General features: G+C 42.2%; 1 protein-coding gene across 2 annotated transcripts in view; it reads right to left on the bottom strand.

Annotated features, from left to right (window-relative positions):
* Positions 1–2,937: 2,937 nt before the first annotated feature.
* The window catches only part of LOC106565234 (histone deacetylase 7), a 95,546-nt gene continuing 77,787 nt past the window's right edge, over positions 2,938–20,696 (bottom strand). Inside the window, exons 21-25 of one of the 2 annotated variants that reach the window (XM_014132125.2) lie at positions 12,967–13,085; positions 9,079–9,212; positions 8,124–8,208; positions 6,544–6,697; positions 2,938–4,946 (exon numbers count right to left, since the gene is read on the bottom strand). In XM_014132125.2, coding sequence (XP_013987600.1) covers positions 4,901–4,946; positions 6,544–6,697; positions 8,124–8,208; positions 9,079–9,212; positions 12,967–13,085 — 538 coding nt within the window. In that variant the 3' untranslated portion in view covers positions 2,938–4,900. The remainder of the gene's footprint in view (positions 4,947–6,543; positions 6,698–8,123; positions 8,209–9,078; positions 9,213–12,966; positions 13,086–20,696) is intronic. The other variant, XM_014132124.2, reaches the window with a different exon arrangement.

Genomic DNA, 20,696 nt, shown 5'->3' on the forward strand with positions numbered 1-20,696 from the left:
TAAGTGCATTTCTTTTTTGTGAGTCCGGTGTTGTCTACATACAACTTTTAAGTGCCATCCATAATAAAATAACTAATTTATAGTAACTGATCTGAAGTCCATTCAACTGTTTTAATAATCTGCGTTAAACCCAGCACCATTATTATAATATATATTTTTAACCTTATGTTAACACTCGCAAGCTGCCAGCCCAGACAGCATACCAATCTGCCTCCTCAGTGCATGCACAGACCAGCTGGCTGGAGTGTTTACAGACATAAGTCTGTTGTCCCCACTTGCTTCAAGATGTCCACCATTTTCCTGTACCCAAGCAAGCTAAGGTAACTGAACTAAATGACTATCGCCCCGTAGCACTCACCTCTGTCATCATGAAGTATTTTGAGAGTCTCGTCAAGGACCATATCACTTCCACCTTACCCGACACCCGAGACCAATTACAATTTGCATACCACCCTAAAAAGATCCACGGATGATGTGATCGCAGTGCACTGCACACCGCCCTATCCCACGTGAACAAGAGGAATACCTATGTGAGAATGTTGTTTATCGACTACAGCTCTGCTTTCAACACCATAGTGCCCTCCAAGCTTGTCACTAAGCTCAGTGCCCTGGGTCTGAACTCCTCCCTGTGCAACTGGGTCCTAGACTTCCTGACGGGCCGACCCCAGATGGAGAGGGTAGGCAACAACACCACTGCCACGCTGATCCTCAATAGGGGCCCCTCAGGGGTGTGTGCTCAGCCCCCTCCTGTATTCCCGGTTCACCTATGACTGTGTCTATACACAACTCCAACAATCATTGAGTTTCCTGACAACACGACAGTGGTAGGACTGATTACCAACAATGACGAGAGCTTACAGAAAAGAGGTTAGAGTCCTGGTGGAGTGGTGCCAGGAAAATAACCTCTCCCTCAATGTAAAAAAAAAACAAAGGAGCTGATCGTGGACTATAGGAGACAGAAGAGGGAGCACACCCCCATCCACATTGACAGGGCCGCATTTGAGAGGGTCAAAAGCTTCAAGTTTTTTGGCATACACATCACTGAGGACCTGAAATGGTCCCACCACACTGACACCATAGTGAAGAAGGCGCAACCGCACCTCTTCAATCTCAGGCGGCTGAAGAAAATCAGCACTTCTACAGATGCACCATTGAGAGCATTCTGTCGGGGTGCATAACCGCCTGGTATGGCACCTGCACCGCCCTCAACTACATGGCTCTCCAGAGGTTGGTGTAGTCAGCCCAACGCATAACCAGAGCCACGCTGTCTGCACTCCAGGACATTTACAACACTCAGTATCCGCCTGGTAAGGAAGGCCAAAGAGATCATCAAGGACTTCAGCCACCTGAGTCACAGTCTGTTCACTCTGCTACCATCTAGCAGACAGAGACAGTACAGGTGCATCAGAGCCGGGACCGAGAGTCTGAAAAACAGCTTCTATCACCAGGCCATCAGACTGTTGAACAACCATCACTAGCCAGCTGCCTGCCCGGTACTCTACCCTGCACCTTGAGACTAATGCCCCATGTACAGTACATTCGGATCAATCTACACACAATACCCCATAATGACAAAGCGAAAAAACGGGGTTTTATAATTTTTTGCAAATGGTATAAATTAAAAAAAAAAAAAAACTTTATTTACATAAGTATTCAGACCCTTTGCGATGAGACTCGAAATTGAGCTCAGGTGCATCCTGTTTCCATTGATCATCCTTGATGTTTCTACAACTTGTTCAGATTCCACCTGTGGTAAATTCAATTGATTGGACATGATTTGAAAAGGCAACACTTGTTAATATAAGGTCCCACAGTTAACACTGCATGTCAGAGCAAAAACCAAGCCTTGAGATTGAAGGAATTGTCCGTAGAGCTCAGAGACAGGATTGTGTTGAGGCACAGATCTGGGGAAGGGTACCAAAACATTTCTGCAGCATTGAAGGTCCCTAAGAACACAGTGACCTCCATCATTCTTACATGGAAGAAGTTTGGAACCATCAAGACTCTTCGTAGAGCTGGCCACCAGGGCAAACTGAGTAATTGGGGAAGAAGGGCCTTGGATCAGGGAGATGACCAATAACCTGATGGTCACTCTGACAGAGCTCCAGAGTTCCTATGTGGAGAACCTTCCAGAAAGACAACCATCTCTGCAGCACTCCACCAATCAGGCCTTTATGGTAGAGTGGCCAGACAGAGGCCCCTCCTCAGTAAAAGGCACATGACAGCCCGCTTGGAGTTTGCCAAAAGGCACCTAAAGGACTCTCAGACCATGAGAAACAAGATTCTCTGTTCTGATTAAACAAAGATTGAATTCTTTGGCCTGAATGCCAAGTGTCAAGTCTGGAGGAAACCTGGCATCATCCCTACAGTGAAGCATGGTGGTGGCAGAATCATGCTGGGGGGGATGTTTTTCAGCGGCAGGGACTGGGAGACTTGTCAGGATCGAGGGAAAGATGAACGGAGCAAAGTAGAGAGAGATCCTTGATTAAAACCTGCTCCAGAGCGCTCAGGACCTCAGACTGGGGTGAAGGTTCACCTTCTAACAGGACAACGACCCTAAGCACACAGCCAAGACAACGAAGCAGTGGCTTCGTGACAAGTCTCTGAATGTCTTTGAGTGGCCAGACTTGAACCCAATCGAACATCTCTGGAGAGACCTGAAGATAGCTGTGCAGCGACGCTTCCCATCCAACCTGACAGAGCTTGAGACGATCTGCAGAGAAGAATGGGAGAAACTCCCAAAATACAGGTGTGGCGAGCTTGTAGTGTCATACCCAAGAAGACTCAAGGATTTAATCACTGCCAAATGTGCTTCAACAAAGTACTGAGTAAAGGGTCTGAAAACGTATGTAAATGTGATATTTCAGTTATTTATTTTTTTATACATTTGCAAAAATTTCTAAAACCCTGTTTTTGCTTCGTCATTATGGGGTATTGTGTGTTCTCGTTCTGTCATTTCTTTATTTATTTTTTTGATTATTTGTATATTTGTATTGTATTTGTATGACATTCTACTGCACTGTTGGAGCCAGTCAAATCAAATCAAATGTTATTGGTCACATATTTAGCAGATGTTATTGCGGGTGTAGCGAATAAGCATTTCACTGCACCTGTTATAACACCTGCAAATCTGTGTATGGGACCAATACATTTTGATTTGCATTTGATTTGACATCCATAAACATTTATTTTGTGTGTGGTCAAGTGTTGAGTAGGACTTCTCCGTACAGTATGACGGTGTGTGTAATTGGCTGAAACAGCTTTGGAACGTTTGATCCGACTGCCTGTGTTTCCTGATTGAATTGTCTCACTGATCATATGATTAATTCCTAATAACTTTTATCACTAGAATGATAAAGAATGTGAAGATGCCCTCAACTGCTGTCTGAAAGGGAGTGTTAACAAAGTCTTACCCTCACTTTTGCATGTTTTTTGTCCTATGGAAGGAAAACAACTATAAAACCTATCAGGGCCATGCACAGATCTTTCAGGGGGCAGGTGCTCCCCCCCCCAAAAAATGGCACCCCACTACCAAAACAAATACTATTATTCATATCTTGAAATTCCTAACATACCAAATGCCTCTTTTGTGAAAATGTTTACATTTTTTTGCATAGTAAGGCCAGTAGTATTGTTAAATCTCTGTACATGGCAGACTGGGAAACTGGTACAACCGGGCGTGTGGGTTGGCACAACCAATGGACGGGGTGTGGGGTGGCGAACTTGACGACGTCACGACGACTTCTGAACCACAATGACACATTTTTTTTTACAAAAAAATTAATTTGGGGGGAAATTATACCACCACCCAAAAGGCCACTTTGGAGACTGGAAGGGAAAAGGGGCATATGCTTTGCACAGGTAGAGCCCTATCTGTGCACGTGAATCATAGGGTTCGCTATGTGATAATAAAAAAATATTACCATTATGTATTGACGTTTGCAATACAATATGCAATAGATAAAACTTACAATAATTCAATCAGCTTAAAAACACAAATATGATCATTTATATGTTTTATCACCAATCCCAGGAGAGCTTCAATGTGGTCTATACTGTCATTCTCTCCTTGGTTCACATTACAAAATGCACAGTGCAAAAAAAAGTCTGTACAAAATTCTCAGTCTCCTCTCTCTTTTTCTTCATTTTGTTGGCGACGCATAAATACGAATGACATCATCAGAACGAGATGCATTTTAGGTGTCCCCTGGTGAGTGTCCAATGTCTGTTTTCCTTCATAGTGACTTCCTGTGGGGACATGGGACAACTTCCTACTTCCTTTTGTGATTCGGCTCTGTCGGCCTGGCGATGCTCCGCGGTAACCTGTGACCGAGGCAAAAAACAGTTGTCCTCCTCCCCAGAGACACTCTGTTCACAGCCTGCCGTCTAGCTGGTCTTTGTCAAGTCACTTCATGATACAAGTCAAGTCGTAACCTCCCCAGTGGTGTTTGAAAGCGGTTTGGACTAAGGATGTATATTTCACCCTTCCAGTTTCTGCTCAGGTCTGGTGCTCCTCTCCTTCTGTGTCCTCACAATTCACAATGTTATATGGTAATGGGGGAGTAACACACCTGGAAAGGCACGGAGTGGCATGTCAAGAACACAAGTGTTCATTGTCCTTCCTCTTGGTCCTCCTTTTCCCTGTTCATGGGATGTCTTCTCGGTGTGTGGTTAAGTTGCGGTCGAAGCAGGCGAGTGGTCTTAGTAAGGCCAGTAGTACTGTGTTCTGATGAGGTGTAGGAGTGTGTGAGGCGTACACTAGTCAGTTTGACTATAAGAGGTCAGAATGTGGTCTGTACAGTGACAACTGGAGGCAGTGGATTCTGGTCAAGTGAAGCAGCGCCGAGTGGATGACAGTGTGTTTGTCTGTGATGATAGGTTTATCAGAAAGTGCACTTGTCTACATGGAGTCACAGTCCCCCTCCATGAGTTCATCTCTGTGTGTCCTGAATAGCAGGGAGAGAGGAGAGAATAGATTTATATAGCATTCTGGTGAGTAGCCTATTGTAGTATTACAGCGTTAATGTTGTATCTTTCCACAGGATACAGATGTTGCAAATAGTTCTAGAGAATACTGATGCAAGTACCTTTAAGCAAATAGATGTGATGCATATGTTTGAAGACAACACCTGTTTAAATCGGGTTTTAAAGGGAGAGGGATGGTGGTGTCAATGTTGTGTCTTTTGTCAGGGCGTTGTATAGCTAATGGGCAAACGGAATGCCATACCTTGAGAAATATGAATGTATTTTTGTTTTCTCACACTCTCTTCCAAAGAAATTAGAACACTAATTGATTTATCTTCTGGTTCAAAAGCCTAGGGATTAGTGTTGGAAAATAGCACTAATCAAAAGCAGTATGGTGATATTCAGCTGACAGCTGAGGGCTTAATATTTGAAATGTAGTAAGGCAATGTTTTAATTGAATACATATTTTTAAAAAACGGGTGGTTCACCGATGTTTTTCCTCATACCTACAGTAGGCTGCCAGCTTTCAGTCTAGGAAAGACAATGCTAGGCAGAGGCTGCTGAAAGTAACTAAACAACCTAAATTTGCACTTAGGTCGAAAAACAAGCCTACATTTGAAGTTTGATTGAACCATCCCTTTAACTATAATTTCATGTCATAACACTTCACTTAATATTTCATTATATTATACTGATATCATTTGCGACTACAGGGTGTCAGTGATGTTACCTGTCTGTCTGGACGTCTTGAGTGAACCATCCCTTTTAATATAATTTCACGTTATCACTTCACATGATAGATATTATATTATCTTGAAATTATATGAGATGACATTGTGTCAGTGCTGTTACTACATGGTGTCAGTGCTGTTACTACATGGTGTCAGTGCTGTTACTACATGGTGTCAGCGATATAACTACATGTTGTCAGTGCTTTTGTTGGCCTGGTCTTGTTTGATGTTCTTAGAATGTAGAGTTTTTAAAACTCCATTCTGATTTTTATTTTTGTGAGATTGATGCGCAGTTTCTCTAGTGATAAATCAGATCAAAACCGAACTGTGTGATGTAGTAGGGAGTTATAGTTTCTAAGAGGCCAATATTCTACATCATTTAGAAAGTGTGGTAATTAACTACAACGACCATAATCCATTTCGCACCTAGTTGTCCGGTCTGTGTGGGACACGGAGAAGGAGAGAAGAGCGTGCGATCGAGAGGGATAGAAAGCATTTGCCTCACAAGGTATCTCTACCTAAAACTACATGATCTAAATGACTGATAGTTGGTATTCAGCAGTCATTAAAGTATGCCTTATTTACTTTGAAGACCCTTATTTACTTTGAAGACAGTAAAGTCATATGAATAAAGGATGGCTAATAAGCAGTAACGGGCAATCACTACCATCATGGGCCTGTTATTGTTTTATTCTGTGTTCAGCCCACATAACGCACAGTGCATTTAATGTCCACCTTTTTTTTTTAAACGAAATCGAAAACCGTGACTATTTCAAATAAATTATCAAACTGAAGACGAACCGACCTAAAAAAAAAAGCACAAATCGCTCAGCACTAGTAATGTTACCTGTCTGTGGTGAGGCTAGCCATGGAGAGAGAGGCCATTGCGGACACTGTGTTGTTGTGGTCCTCTGAGTTCCGTCTCAGACTCTGTCCCTGGGCTTGCAGGTAGGACTGATCCACTGTGTGGGCCACTGCCCTCAACGACCGCCAGTACTCACCTGGATAGAGAGGGAGAGAAATAGAGAGGGAGAGAGAGAGGGCAAGAGAGAGAGAGAGAGAGAGAGAGAGAGAGAGTTTTTTGGGGGGTTGGGTATCATGTTGCCTCCATGGCGAGTACTGTCTTAAAAATGTAGCTACTCTGTCTTTGAAATGTGTGAACTGTATTCTATTAAGCAATATTGCAGCTACAGTAATACGTGTCTGTGTGTGGTCGGAATAATGGACCAATACGGCCATTTTAATTCAGCATTAGTGTAATTTAAATCGCACAAGTATATCACAAAAACACACATTATGCCACATTCACATGTCATCAATCCCATCTTCAGAACAAGCTTGATTTATACAATATTTTGAGTTGCATGTGTGATTCTGACATTAACATAAATCAATACGGGTTCATACTTCTCATCTTCTCAAGCTCTTTTCATTTAGGACATGCGTGTGTCTCTTGACACATGGCGGAAGGAAAATAAATCATTGGATATTTGTGTGTTGAAGAGCCTCGGTGTGTGTGATGTGTGTGTAAGAGAGCGAGAGGGGGCCATAGTGTGTTTGCGTGTGTGCACGCATGTGTGTTCCCAGTATTCACCACACATATATTTCACCCTCTGCCTAAATGAAGGGGCTTAACATTCTTGTGGCTTTGCAAATATTTTGTATTAATCTAATTGGATTGGGATAACATTTGTGCGCAATCAAGAGGGGATGTTGTGAAGGTCGTGTGCCAGAGAAGTGTTTGAAGATAATTGGAGCCAGGAAGGCTCTCTCTCTCTCTCTCTGTGTGTGTGTGTGTATGTGTGTGTGTGTGTGTGTGTGTGTGTGTGTGTGTGTGTGTGTGTGTGTGTGTGTGTGTGTGTGTGTGTGTGTGTGTGTGTGTGTGTGTGTGTGTGTGTGTGTGTGTGTGTGCGTGTGTGTGTCAGAGAGAGAGCGAGGGAAGGAAAGAATGAGAAGGAAGGAGGGATGAAGGCAGGAGAAAGGGATGGGATGGAGAGAGAGGTGGTCGGAGAGAGAAATGACAGCAAGACAGATGGAGAGAAGAGATACTACAGATAGAGGGATAAAATAAATAGAATGACCGAGGCTGGAGTGGTAGAGATGGAAGAGATGTGGGAAAGAGTGGATGGAACAAGAGAGGTGTACAGGGAAGGCGTGAAGAAAAACAACGAGAGAGAGGGACATGCAGAGTAAGAGAAGTAAAGGAAGACAGAGAGAAAAGAAGATGGGGAGAGCGGGAGAGAAAGAGAAGTGAACATAAAAACAGCAAGAGAGAGACTTGAGATGGTGTAAGAAAGTGAGAGAGACTGAGATAGAGGGAAGATACTCTAGAGTGAAAGACAGATTGGCAGAGGGAAGAGTGATGAAGACAGTAAGACAATGATAATGAGAGAGAAAGTAGATTAGTGTTTATCATCAGATGTTTACCCTGGGCCTGTATGACTCTCTGTAGAGAGAGGACAGCGTTGCGACAGGGTCTCCTCTCCAGAACCGCTTGAGACAGGGGCTCCACCTGGAAGGGAACACACAGAGGAAGACGGGGGGGCGGACGGACGTCAAACGTGGTACTGCATGGCTAGAGCAAAAGCCTGAACCCACAACAGGGTAAGACTACCCAACACTGCCCTAGACAATAATATAAAGGTCAGCAATGTTCTGTTCTCCCTAATAGTTATGGTTAGGATTTAGGGAGGGGTAAGATCTGTGCCTAAGGGGCAACATCCTCCCGCAGGGTAAAGGCATCGGCACGCTTCAGTTCGGCTGGCGGCTAGCCGAAGTTGGCTAGACGAACCGAAAGAGTGTGCTCGCATACTCCCTTAAAAGACCTTCGCTTCAAAAACAAGAAAAAAATGGCAATAGTACTGTTTGGCCATTTTGAGAAGCTGTAGCCACTTCCTCAAAATAGTCAGAATTAATCTAAGATAACTCAAGGTATCTATAATTAATTTTGACGTTTTTTGCAGAGGAGATCTTAGTCGCGCAATTTTACATCTGACTAAGATGTTTAGTGCAGCATTTCTCAATGAAAACATGTGCATAAAAACTAGTCGAATAAAAACGTTGAATGAAAACAAAGACTTTATTGAAGAATCCCTACAGTTGACCAATCACAGACGAAAGGGCGTACACTTCGACTCTTCAACTTTGGCTGGCCTCGAGAAAAAATGTGGTGTACTCGAACAGCCGAAAAAACCCTTACCGAAGTCCAAAACTAACAAAAACGTCACAAAATGTCATCATAATATATGCACGAACTCTTCTGAACTGTTTCGGCTGGGAAGCCCTAGATGCTGATCAAAGGTCAGCATTGTGTTTTTCCCCCTTATGGCTAGGGTTAGAATTTACAGAGGGTTAAGCTGGTTTTAGATCTGTGACTACTGACCTGAGTGCCTAGCAGGATGCGGACGCAGGCCTCCGACGCATCGCAGATGGCCGTGAGGTCGTGACCCCCCTCCAGTGCCATGACAACCCGGCCCCCCGCCAGCCCCATCAGCTGACGTGTCAGGAAGCCAAAACCTGAGGGAGAGATACATTTAAACACTTTATTAGAATTCACAAACTAAAATGAAAAGGGTTAAAACATTCCAAAGGTCACAGATGCATGGATAAAATTGTTGATACAAAAAGCCCCTTCTTCTCCATGTTGCCAAGCACACACACAGGATGTGTGAGAACCCTGAGGAAAAGAGCTGTAATGCTGAAATGTGCTGTTTTTTAAAGATACAGTGCCTTCAGAAAGTACTGTATTCACACCCCTTGACTTATTCCACATTTTGTTGTGTTACAGCCTGCATTTAAAATGTATTCAGTTGAGATTGTATGTCACTGGCCTACACTGGCCTACACACAATACCACATAAGTGGAATTATGTTTTTACAAATTTTTACGAATTAATAAAAAATGAAAAGATGAAATGTCTTGAGTCAATAAGCATTCAACCCCTTTGCTATGTCAAGCCTAAATAAGTTATTGAGTAAAAAGGTGCTTAACAAGTCATATAATAAGTTGCATGGACTCTGTGCAACAATAGTGTTTAACATGATTTTTGAATGACTAGGTCATCTACAGTATGTACCCCATAAATACAATTATCTGTAAGGTCCCTCGGTCGAGCAGTGAATTTCAAACACAGATTCAACCACAAAGACCAGGGAAGTTTTCCAATTCCTCACAAAGAAGGGCACCTATTGGTAGATGGGTAAAAAAAAAAAAAAAGAGAAATTGAATATTCCTTTGAGCATGTTGAAGTTATTGATTACATTTTGATGGTGTATCAATACAACCAGTCACTACAAAGTAACAGGGGTCCTTCCTAACGCCGTTGCCAGAAAAGAAAGGAAACCGCTCAGTGATTTCACCATGAAACCAATGGTGATTTTAAAACAGTTACAGTATAAGGGCTGTGATAGGAGAAAACCTAATTGACATAGTGAAACGAAGGATGCCTGAACACAATAAAAAATATTCTTAAACATGTATCCTGTTTCCGACAAGGCACTAAAGTAATATTGCAAAAAATGTGGCAAAGCAATTAACTTTTTGTCCTGAATACAAAGTGTTATCTTTTGGGGAAATCCAATACAACACATTACTAAGTACCACTCTCTATATTTTCAAGAATTGTGGTGGCTGCATCAAGTTATGGATATGTGTCATAGGCGTCGATGAACGGTGACCAAAATGCAGCGGGTATAGTGCTCATCTTTCTTCTTTATTTGAAAGAACACTCAAAACAAAATAAACAGAGGACGAAACAGTTCCATAAGGCACACAGGCTATACAGAAAATAACCACCCACAAAAACACAGGAAAAAACAGGCTGCCTAAGTATGGCGTCCAATCAGAGACAACGAAAGACACCTGCCTCTGATTGGAAGCCATACCTGGCCACACATAGAAAAAGAAACATAGAAATAGAAAACTAGAACCAAAATCCCCTAGAACCAAAAAACCCCAAAACACAAAACAAACACCCCCTGCCATGCCTTGACCATACTACAATTACAAATGACCCCTTTACTGGTCAGGACGTGACAATATGCTTGTAATCATTAAGGACTGGGGAGTTTTTCAGGATAAAAAATAAACGGAATGAAGATAAGTACAGGCATATTCCTAAAGGAAAACCTGGTTCAGTCTGCTTTCCACCATACACTGGGAAATGAATTCAATTTTCAGCAGGACAATAACCTAAAACACAAGGCCAAATCTACACTGGAGTTGCTTACCAAGAAGACAGTGAATGCTTCTGAGTGGCCTAGTTATAGTTTTGACTTAAATCTGCTTAAAAATCTATGGCAAGACTTTAAAATGGCTGTCTAGCAATGATTAAAAATCAATTTGACAGAGCTTGAAGAATTTTGAAAAGAATGGGCAAAAATTGTACAATCCAGGTGTGCAAAGCTTTTCAGTGACTTACCCAGAAAGATGCACAGCTGTAATCGCTGCCAAAGGTGATTCTAACATGTATTGACTCAGAGGTGTGAATAATTATGTAAATTAGATATTTCTGTATTTCATTTTCTATAAATTTGCTCAAATTTCTAAAAACAAGTTTTCACTTTGTCATTATGGGGTATTGTGTGAGAAAAAAACTATTTTATAAATGTTTAATTCATTTGAACATAATGTGGAATAAGTCAAGGTGTCACGACTTCTACCGAAGGTGGCTCCTCTCTCTGTTCGGGTGGCGCTCGGCGGTCGTCGTCGCCGGTCTACTAGCTGCCACCGATCCTTTTTTCCTTTTCGTTTGGTTTTGTCTGTCTTTTGTTGCACCTGTTTTTAGTTGGCTAATTAGTGGGGTATTTAGTCTCGCTTGTCTAGGTTGGGTTCGTGCGGGATTGTTTGTTGTTACCTGTTGTGGGTTTTGGGGTTACGTTAATTTTTTTCTTTGTCTATTGTGGGCTTGCGTTTTTCTCTGGACTGCGTCCCAGCCCTTTTTGAAGGTGGACATTTATTGTCTGGTTTGTTTCATACCTGTTCATGGTATTTTTGGACTCTGGAATAATAACGCTCTGCGAGTGCAATTTTGGTCTCCTGCGCCTGACTTCTCCCCCTCCCCACCACTCCTTGAGAGCAGTGAAACAAGGGGTATGAATACTTTCTGAAGACACTGTATACCCCTTGATTTATTCCAGCTTTTGTGTTAGAGCTTGAACTCAAAATGGATAAAATATATATTTTTCTCACTTGTCTACACACAATACCCCTTAATGACATGGTCAAAACTTGACTTATTCCACATTTTGTTGTGTTACAGCCTGAATTCAAAATTGATAAAATCTTATTTTTTTCCTCACCTATCTAAACACAATGCCCCATAATGACAAAGTGAAAACTTGTTTTTACAAAGTAGACTCAGCGATATGACATCATCATACACAGTGGGGCGACTTCCTGCTCACAGACATAAACATCAAATCTGCCAAGACTGACACTGCTCTTTGTCAGGAACTAATACAGACAAAACTACTGAATAAACCCCGTGAAATATAGAACAGTCTGATCGACGAAGTAGAACTCCTAAGATAGTTAGGATGAGGTAGAAATAGGTTGCTCTTAGAACAGTATAGAAGGTTAATTTCAACCTGTAAGATCTATAGAAGGTAGAGTAAGGTATTAATTTACCTTCACAATCACATTTTCGCTCTATTTGATATCTATTCTAATCAAGCCGTTTTGGATTGGCTCAGCTAGAGCCAATAGTGAACCAGTAAAGATAGTTAGCTTGATTCTTATTGTGCCAGCTAAAAGTAAAAGGTTGGAAAATAAACCATCTGAATGAATGGTATTTAAATTCCCACAGGTGATAAAACTAATTTGAATAAAAGTAATAATAAAGAACAATTTGAGTACTTTGCTACATCAATCCTTTTGATTTGCTTTGACATGGGAAAACACCAAGGAATCAAAGATGGCTGCCAACATGAGATTATTGAACACTACTTTAAACAAACTGTAGCATAGGCTACTCAATTTGTGCAAGTTTATTTTACCACTGTTACATTTTTGACTCTCTAGCTATAAATAGGCAATGTACTGTAATAAAATAAAGCATTGTTATAAAGTAGTTAGATATTAGGAGAGGATTAGTATTTACAAAAACATTACCATTAAGTCTCAATTATGCTTGTCAAGTACAATTTTTTTTCATAATGTGTGATCCCATGAACTTTTGAATGTGTGTGTGCGTACGTTCAAACGTCTATTTGCATGTGTGTCCTTGCATATGATTCAGTGAGGAACTGACGAGGTGTTTAGTGAGCTTACACTTGGCCGACACTTTGTAGCCCCCCAGCGGCGCCGGATGTCCATTGACGGCATCGAAACCAGATGAGACCAGCACCATGTCAGGAGAGAACTCATGGGCAATCGGCATCACCACAGTCCTGGAGACAGACAGGAGAGAGAAATCAGACCGTTAAACCCATTGACAAGAAAGAGCCATTCAAGTCTTCAACGCTGTTGTAGGTCAAGCACACAAACTAGTACGTTTTCCTGAATCGTCTCAAAATCATTTAAAACAGCATAGCTCATAAGGCGTAGTAAATGTGCTTATAATGCAGGGTATTCATAGAAAGTGTCCCAAAAAAAAGTAGTTAGATATTAGGAGAGGATGTATCCACGTGAGAAAGTAATTTCTGAGCCTGTGTGACAGACGAACGTAGTTGCTAGCAAGACCTTGACACGATTCTTCGGGTCACAAGAGAATAGCATACTATATGTGACTTTGACCCTTTAACTGACTGTACATTTCACACCAGGCTTGGGCGGTATACAGTTGAAGTCGGAAGTTTACATACACTTAGGTTGGAGTCATTGAAACTAGTTTTTCAACCACTCCACACATTTCTTGCTAACAAACTATAGTTTTGTCAAGTCGATTAGGACATCTACTTTGTGCATGACACAAGTAATTTTCCAACAATTGTTTACAGACATTATTTCACTTATAATTCACTGTATCACAATTCCAGTGGGTCAGAAGTTTACATGCACTAAGCTGACTATGCCTTTAAACAGCTTGGAAAATTCCAGAAAATTATGTCATGGTTTTAGAAGCTTCTGATAGGCTAATTGATACCATTTGAATCAATTGGAGGTGTACCTGTGGATGTATTTCAAGGTCGACCTTCAAACTCAGTGCCTCTTTGCTTGACATCATGGGAAAATCAAAAGAAATCAGCCAAGACATCAGGAAAAAAAAATTGTAGACCTCCACAAGTCTGATTTATCCTTGGGAGCAATTTCCAAATGCCTGATGGTACCACGTTCATCTGTACAAACAATAGTACGCAAGTATAAACACCACACAACCACGCAGCCTTCATACCGCTCAGAATGGAGACGTGTTCTGTCTCCTAGAGATGAACGTACTTTGGAGCGAAAAGTGCAAATCAATCCCAGAACAACAGTAAAGGACATTGTGAAGATGCTGGAGGAAACCGGTACAAAAGTATCTATATCCACAGTAAAACGAGCCTTATATCGACCTAACCTGAAAGGCTGCTCAGCAAGGAAGAAGCCACTGCTCCAAAACCGCCATAAAAAAGCCAGACTACGGTTTGCAACTGCACATGTGGACACATATCATACTTTTTGGTCTGTCCTCTGGTCTGATGAAACAAAAATAGAACTGTTTGGCCATAATGACCATCGTTCTGTTTGGAGGAAAAAGGGGGAGGCTTGCAAGCAGAAGAACACCATCCCAACCGTGAAGCACGGGGGTGGCAGGATCATGTTGTGGGTGTGCTTTGCTGCAGGAGGGTTGGTCGCAAATGGGTCTTCCAAATGGACAATGACCACAAGCATACTTCCAAAGTTGTGGCAAAATGGCCTAAGGACCACAAAGTCAAGGTATTAGAGTGGCCATCACAAAGCCCTGATCTCAATCCCGTAGAAAATCTGTGGGCAGAACTAAAAAAGCGTGTGCGAGCAAGGAGGCCTACAAACCTGACTCAGTTACACCAGCTCTGTCAGGAGGAATGGGCCAAAATTCACACAATTTATTGTGGAAAGCTTGTGGAAGGCTACCCAAAATGTTTGACCCAAATGAAACAATTTAAAGGCAATGCTACCAAATTATAATTGAGTGTATGTAAACTTCTGACCCACTGGGAATGATGATGAAAGAAATAAAAGTTGAAATAAATAATTCTCTCTACTATTATTCTGACATTTCACATTCTTAAAATAAAGTGGTGATCCTAACTGACCCGAGACAGGGAATTCTTACTAGGATTAAATGTCAGGAATTGTGAAAAACTGAGTTTAAACGTATTTGTCTAAGGTGTATGTAAACTTCCGACTTCAACTGAACCATACAGTGAGGGAAAAAAGTATTTGATCCCCTGCTGATTTTGTACGTTTGCACACTGACAAAGAAATGATTAGTCTATAAGTTTAATGGTAGGTTTATTTGAACAGTGAGAGACAGAATAACAACAAAAACATCCAGAAAAACGCATGTCAAAAATGTTATAAAATGATTTGCATTTTAGTGAGGGAAATAAGTTTTGACCCCTCTGCAAAACATGACTTAGTACTTGGTGGCAAAACCCTTGTTGGCTATCACAGAGGTCAGACGTTTCTTGTAGTTGGCCACCAGGTTTGCACACATCTCAGGAGGGATTTTGTCCCACACCTCTTTGCAGATCTTCTCCAAGTCATCAAGGTTTCGAGGCTGACGTTTGGCAACTCGAACCTTCAGCTCTCGCCACAGATTTTCTATGGGATTAAGGTCTGGAGACTGGCTAGGCCACTCCAGGACCTTAATGTGCTTCTTCTTGAGCCACTCCTTTGTTGCCTTGGCCGTGTGTTTTCGGTCATTGTCATGCTGGAATACCCATCCACGACCCATTTTCAATGCCCTGGCTGAGGGAAGGAGGTTCTCACCCAAGATTTGACAGAACATGGCCCCGTCCATCGTCCCTTTGATGTGGTGAAGTTGTCCTATCCCCTTACCAGAAAAACACCCCCAAAGCATAATGTTTCCACCTCCATGTTTGACGGTGGGGATGGTATTCTTGGGGTCATAGGCAGCATTCCTCCTCCTCCAAACACGGCGAGTTGAGTTGATGCCAAAGAGCTCCATTTTGGTCTCATCTGAACACAACACTTTCACCCAGTTGTCCTCTGAATCATTCAGATGTTCATTGGCAAACTTCAGACGGGCATGTATATGTGCTTTCTTGAGCAGGGGGACCTTGCGGGCGCTGCAGGATTTCAGTCCTTCACGGCGTAGTGTGTTACCAATTGTTTTTTTGGTGACTATGGGCCCAGCTGCCTTGAGATCATTGACAAGATGCTCCCGTGTAGTTCTGGGCTGATTCCTCACCGTTCTCATGATCATTGCAACTCCACGAGGTGAGATCTTGCATGGAGCCCCAGGCCGAGGGAGATTGACAGTTCTTTTGTGTTTCTTCCATTTGCGAATAATCGCACCAACTGTTGTCACCTTCTCACCAAGCTGCTTGGCGATGGTCTTGTAGCCCATTCCAGCCTTGTGTAGGTCTACAATCTTGTCCCTGACATCCTTGGAGAGCTCTTTGGTCTTGGCCATGGTGGAGAGTTTGGAATCTGATTGATTGATTGCTCCTGTGGACAGGTGTCTTTTATAAAGGTAACAAGCTGAGATTAGGAGCACTCCTTTTAAGAGTGTGCTCCTAATCTCAGCTTGTTACCTGTATAAAAGACAGCTGGGAGCCAGAAATCTTTCTGATTGAGAGGGGGTCAAATACTTATTTTCCTCATTAAAATGCAAATCAATTTATAACATTTTTGACATGAGTTTTTCTGGATTTTTTTGTTGTTATTCTGTCTCTCACTGTTCAAATAAACCTACCATAAAATTATAGACTGATAATTTCTTTGTCAGTGGGCAAACGTACAAAATCAGCAGGGGATCAAATACTTTTTCCCCCTCACTGTATATACCCTGTACCGGGGTATTTGTAAATAGCCACGGGACGGTTTTCAATATCGTCAATATCGTTGTAACTATTTCTTTGAAGTTTTTCAATACATTTGAATATTTGTAGCTATTTTTTAAGTAAATACCTGCAGTCAACTTGTGCAATTCATTAGGAGATAAAGCAGATCACGTTCTTATTTCACCTGTCACATTATTATTATTATTTTACGTTATGAAGTGTACTTAGTTCTCCAGCACAGTTGAGCCAGTCACGTGTTTGTTTGTAAATAGCACAATGGGAGAAAGCGGGAGCAGGTGAGTAAAGCTGTGTCACAGGGGTCATGTTTTATATTGAAAGTCAACAGTGTTTTTCTGCTTCATTAGAGTGATCAGGGACGTGCAACTATAGTCTATAGTTTTCCTTCACAGAAAATAAGTTAGTGCACCACATTCTACATAATATAGCTTCATTTTCATCAGATGACAACAGAAGAGCAATGCTATTTGGCTGGCAGCCACACAAGTAGATGAGCTTACAATGAAAAAGAAAGTTTTTTTTTTTTCAAAAACTATGCATGGCCTTCCTATGTCTAATGTTTAAGCTTATCATAGAAAGAATGTAGCCAGATACATTTCCTAATGTTTTGCGTAAATTTTATTTTGCATTTTACCAGAGAAAAATAGGTTGGCTACACCGAGAAAAGTACCAGAGAAAAGAAGCTACACATCAGTCTGAGCTCTGTCTGCTGATAGAATGCCAGTTGTGAATTCTCATCCGAGTTTAGAAGTGCAGCTGAAGCACAAAATGAGTCTGATGCCGAGCAGAAATTACAATAAGAAGCATTTTAGATCTGCGTTTACAAAACGCAGCAAGATATTTCTTAAGCGTTTTACCTATTTTTCTGGCGTGAAAAACGCAGAATGTGTTACGTGTTAACATGACCCCTAGTTTAACTTGCTATCTAGGTACGTAGCTGAGTTAATAAGGTGACGGGGCATCATATTGTGTTAGTTTCTGACGTGTTTGAGAAGGCAAAGTTGCTATCTTGATTTCCTTGACTTTTTTCCTCCTCTCCGTTCTCCGCCTGTCTGCTAGTTTTTCTGGTGCCCCCTTGTGTACTAAACCGGTAATACCGTAAATCCCGAGATGAAAGGACGGTATGACGATATGAAAATCTGGATACCGCACAACCCTATTTCACACCCTAGCCTCTCCTGACACACAAAACATGCTGTGCTTTATTGCTTACCGTATATGACATGCTCTTGAAGAGAAAAGCGTGATGTAACATTTTTGGTTGGGAGAGATGTACAGTATGTGTATGACCACATGACAAGGCAATTCACAAATAAATGACTGACTACCAAGTCACATTGGGTAACATTTTGAAGAGACATGGTCAAATTAAACCCCATGTTCCACAGATCTAACTTGGTCCAGATCAGTTTGTGCGGTCTTGCCAACACCTATGGTCATTGCGAAACAGCACAAATAAATCCAGAACCAGGCTACCATTGATCAGTCCAACTGTCTGAACCGTTTCAACAAACTCCTAGGTAACATACCCAGGTATGTGACACAATGTCCCGAGTGGCGCAGCGGTCTAAGGCACTGCATCTCAGTGCTAGAGGCGTCCCTACCGACACCCTGGTTTGAATCCAGGCTGTGTCACAACTGGCTGTGATTGGGAGTCCCCTAGGGTGGCACACAATTGGCCCAGCGTCGGCCGGGGTAGGCCGTCATTGTTTTTAAGAATTTGTTCTTAACTGATTTGCGTAGTTAAATAAAGGTCAAATATATATATATATATATATATATATATATATAATTTTTTTTTATTAAAAGTAGATGAAATTTGAAATGCTAACCACATGGTGCTCTAACTCCAGCCTCACATAATAGACGGACAAACATTACATCAAATCGCACAGATACCTTGTAGCCGAACGATAGTTACACAGCATTTACATATCTCTGTTTGATGACATTTCGTGTGAAAACACAGTCACTAAAACTTAATTAAAAATAAACATTTGGACTCTTCCTTGAAATGTAATAATAGTTATATGTGTCTTATATGCAGTGGCAAGGTACACTTGAGTACCTACTCCTTCTCTCTTTCTCTCTCCATCCCCCCCTCTGTCAACCCCTCCGTCCCCGTCTCTCTCTCTCCACTCTCTCTCTCTCTCTCCGGCCGCCAGTTCAAAGCGTTTCGGCGGGCGTCTGGTTCCCATTAGGGGCTCGTCCCTCTTCTCACGTCACTGACAGCCAGCCATCTGGGATCCATTGGGCTTAATTACGCCGTCTTTGGATTCCCTAACAATGCACCCCTCCCACGCCCCCCCCTCCCCATTTTCCCCCGCCATGCACTACCAGACCTTGCAGCCCGTGTTGTGGGGGTGCACCTCCTCATACGCACACATGAATGTACATGCATGTGTACACGCACAAATACATACAGGCGTGCACGCACGCAAACACACACACACGCAAATACACATGGTTGTGCACACCCGCACACAACCACACCAACAAACACACACACTTCCTCTTCAATACACACACACAAGTACCACCCCCCTCCCACCAAGCTTCACAAAAATCCACCAGGCTATATCAACCTCCACCCATAAAAAACACTACCTCATCAGATTCTAACCCCTACCACTGACCCCCTACGCCCCCACATACAGCCCCTTTACCTGACCCTCCTGCCTAGTACCACATACACACAGCACGTTTTACCCCCAACTCCAAAGGAATCCACCAGATTATACTGAAATCCCCCCAAACCACTTAAAATCCTTTTCAACCAGAATCTACCCCTTCCCCTTTGACACACGCTATTTACCCCCCCCCCCCACACACACACACACACACACTATATACGGAAGAGAGGTTGCCATTTTGGAGGCAACCCAAGATCCCTCAGCCTCTGAATGGCAAGATGTGAAATAAACAGAACCGGTCCATTTCTATGCACCAGTACATATGCTTCTAACTGGGAGATTGAAATCTCAATCATGAATATGAATCAAATTAGAAAGATGGCAGGAAGAATGGAACCAGTCACTGCACTTATTACATTTACGGCCATTGCAGAAACTCTTCAAATTGGGTGCAACTTGTCTGGCTGTACAGAAAGTCTAGGGAAAAGTGGCTCAGTCACAGAGATTTTCCTTGCACAGAATCTACACTATATTGCTTTACAGTGTTCGTTGGTGGAATACGGTGGGGGGGAACGCTGTGAAATAATTTTCACATGTAAATAAGTGTTTTAAAGGTGAACTCCTGGGATTTTACATTAGGATTTTTCAATTCCACACCAGGATATAGCCTATAGGCATACAAGAAACAGTTGCTAGGTAACATCTACATGTAGGCTACTGGAAACTAAGTGATAGTTGCTAGGTAACATTTACCTGTATTGAGAGATACTGTAAAAAAAAGGTTGTTGGTAAGCTAAGAAAACATTACTAGAAAAAGTTACTAAGTTACGAGGTAACATCTGTATTAGGTAACATCTAGGTAACAAACACCTGTATTGATAACTACGTGAGATTTGCTAGATTACTGGGAACTACCTGTACACAAAACGAAGGTAGAGTTGCTAGTTAACATACACTTAAACTAAGGGACATTTATCAGTTTCATTTTTCCTTTTATACATCCAGTGAATCAACACAGACTATACTGCCTAAGTGGTTCTCAGATAGTTAGCAAATAGCATAGCATGCTAAGGGCAAACATTGGGCTTAGCGTCTGCCTGTTGCAACCGATGGCTTGTAACGGTACAGCATGGCTTTAGCCGTTAGCATCGTGAGTTTGACGAGCTTGGCCCACCCACGGTGTGTGTATGCACCATACAGACCTCACATACTGTTTAACTGCCTGGTGGCGAGCCAACACCGCTGACAGGAACGCTCAAAGTTCATTATGCTGTAAACCGAGCAGCTATTCATTCAGGGGCTGTGGCTTGAATGAAGTGGAAAGTGCGGTGCACAGAAAAAAAGACATTGGGACGCACTTCCATACAGTGGCATGGATTTACACCATGGGCTCTATTTCCGGCTGCCGTTAAGCCAG

The sequence above is a fragment of the Salmo salar genome, chromosome ssa12, assembly GCF_905237065.1.
Source record: "Salmo salar chromosome ssa12, Ssal_v3.1, whole genome shotgun sequence".
Taxonomy (NCBI): Eukaryota; Metazoa; Chordata; class Actinopteri; order Salmoniformes; family Salmonidae; genus Salmo; species Salmo salar.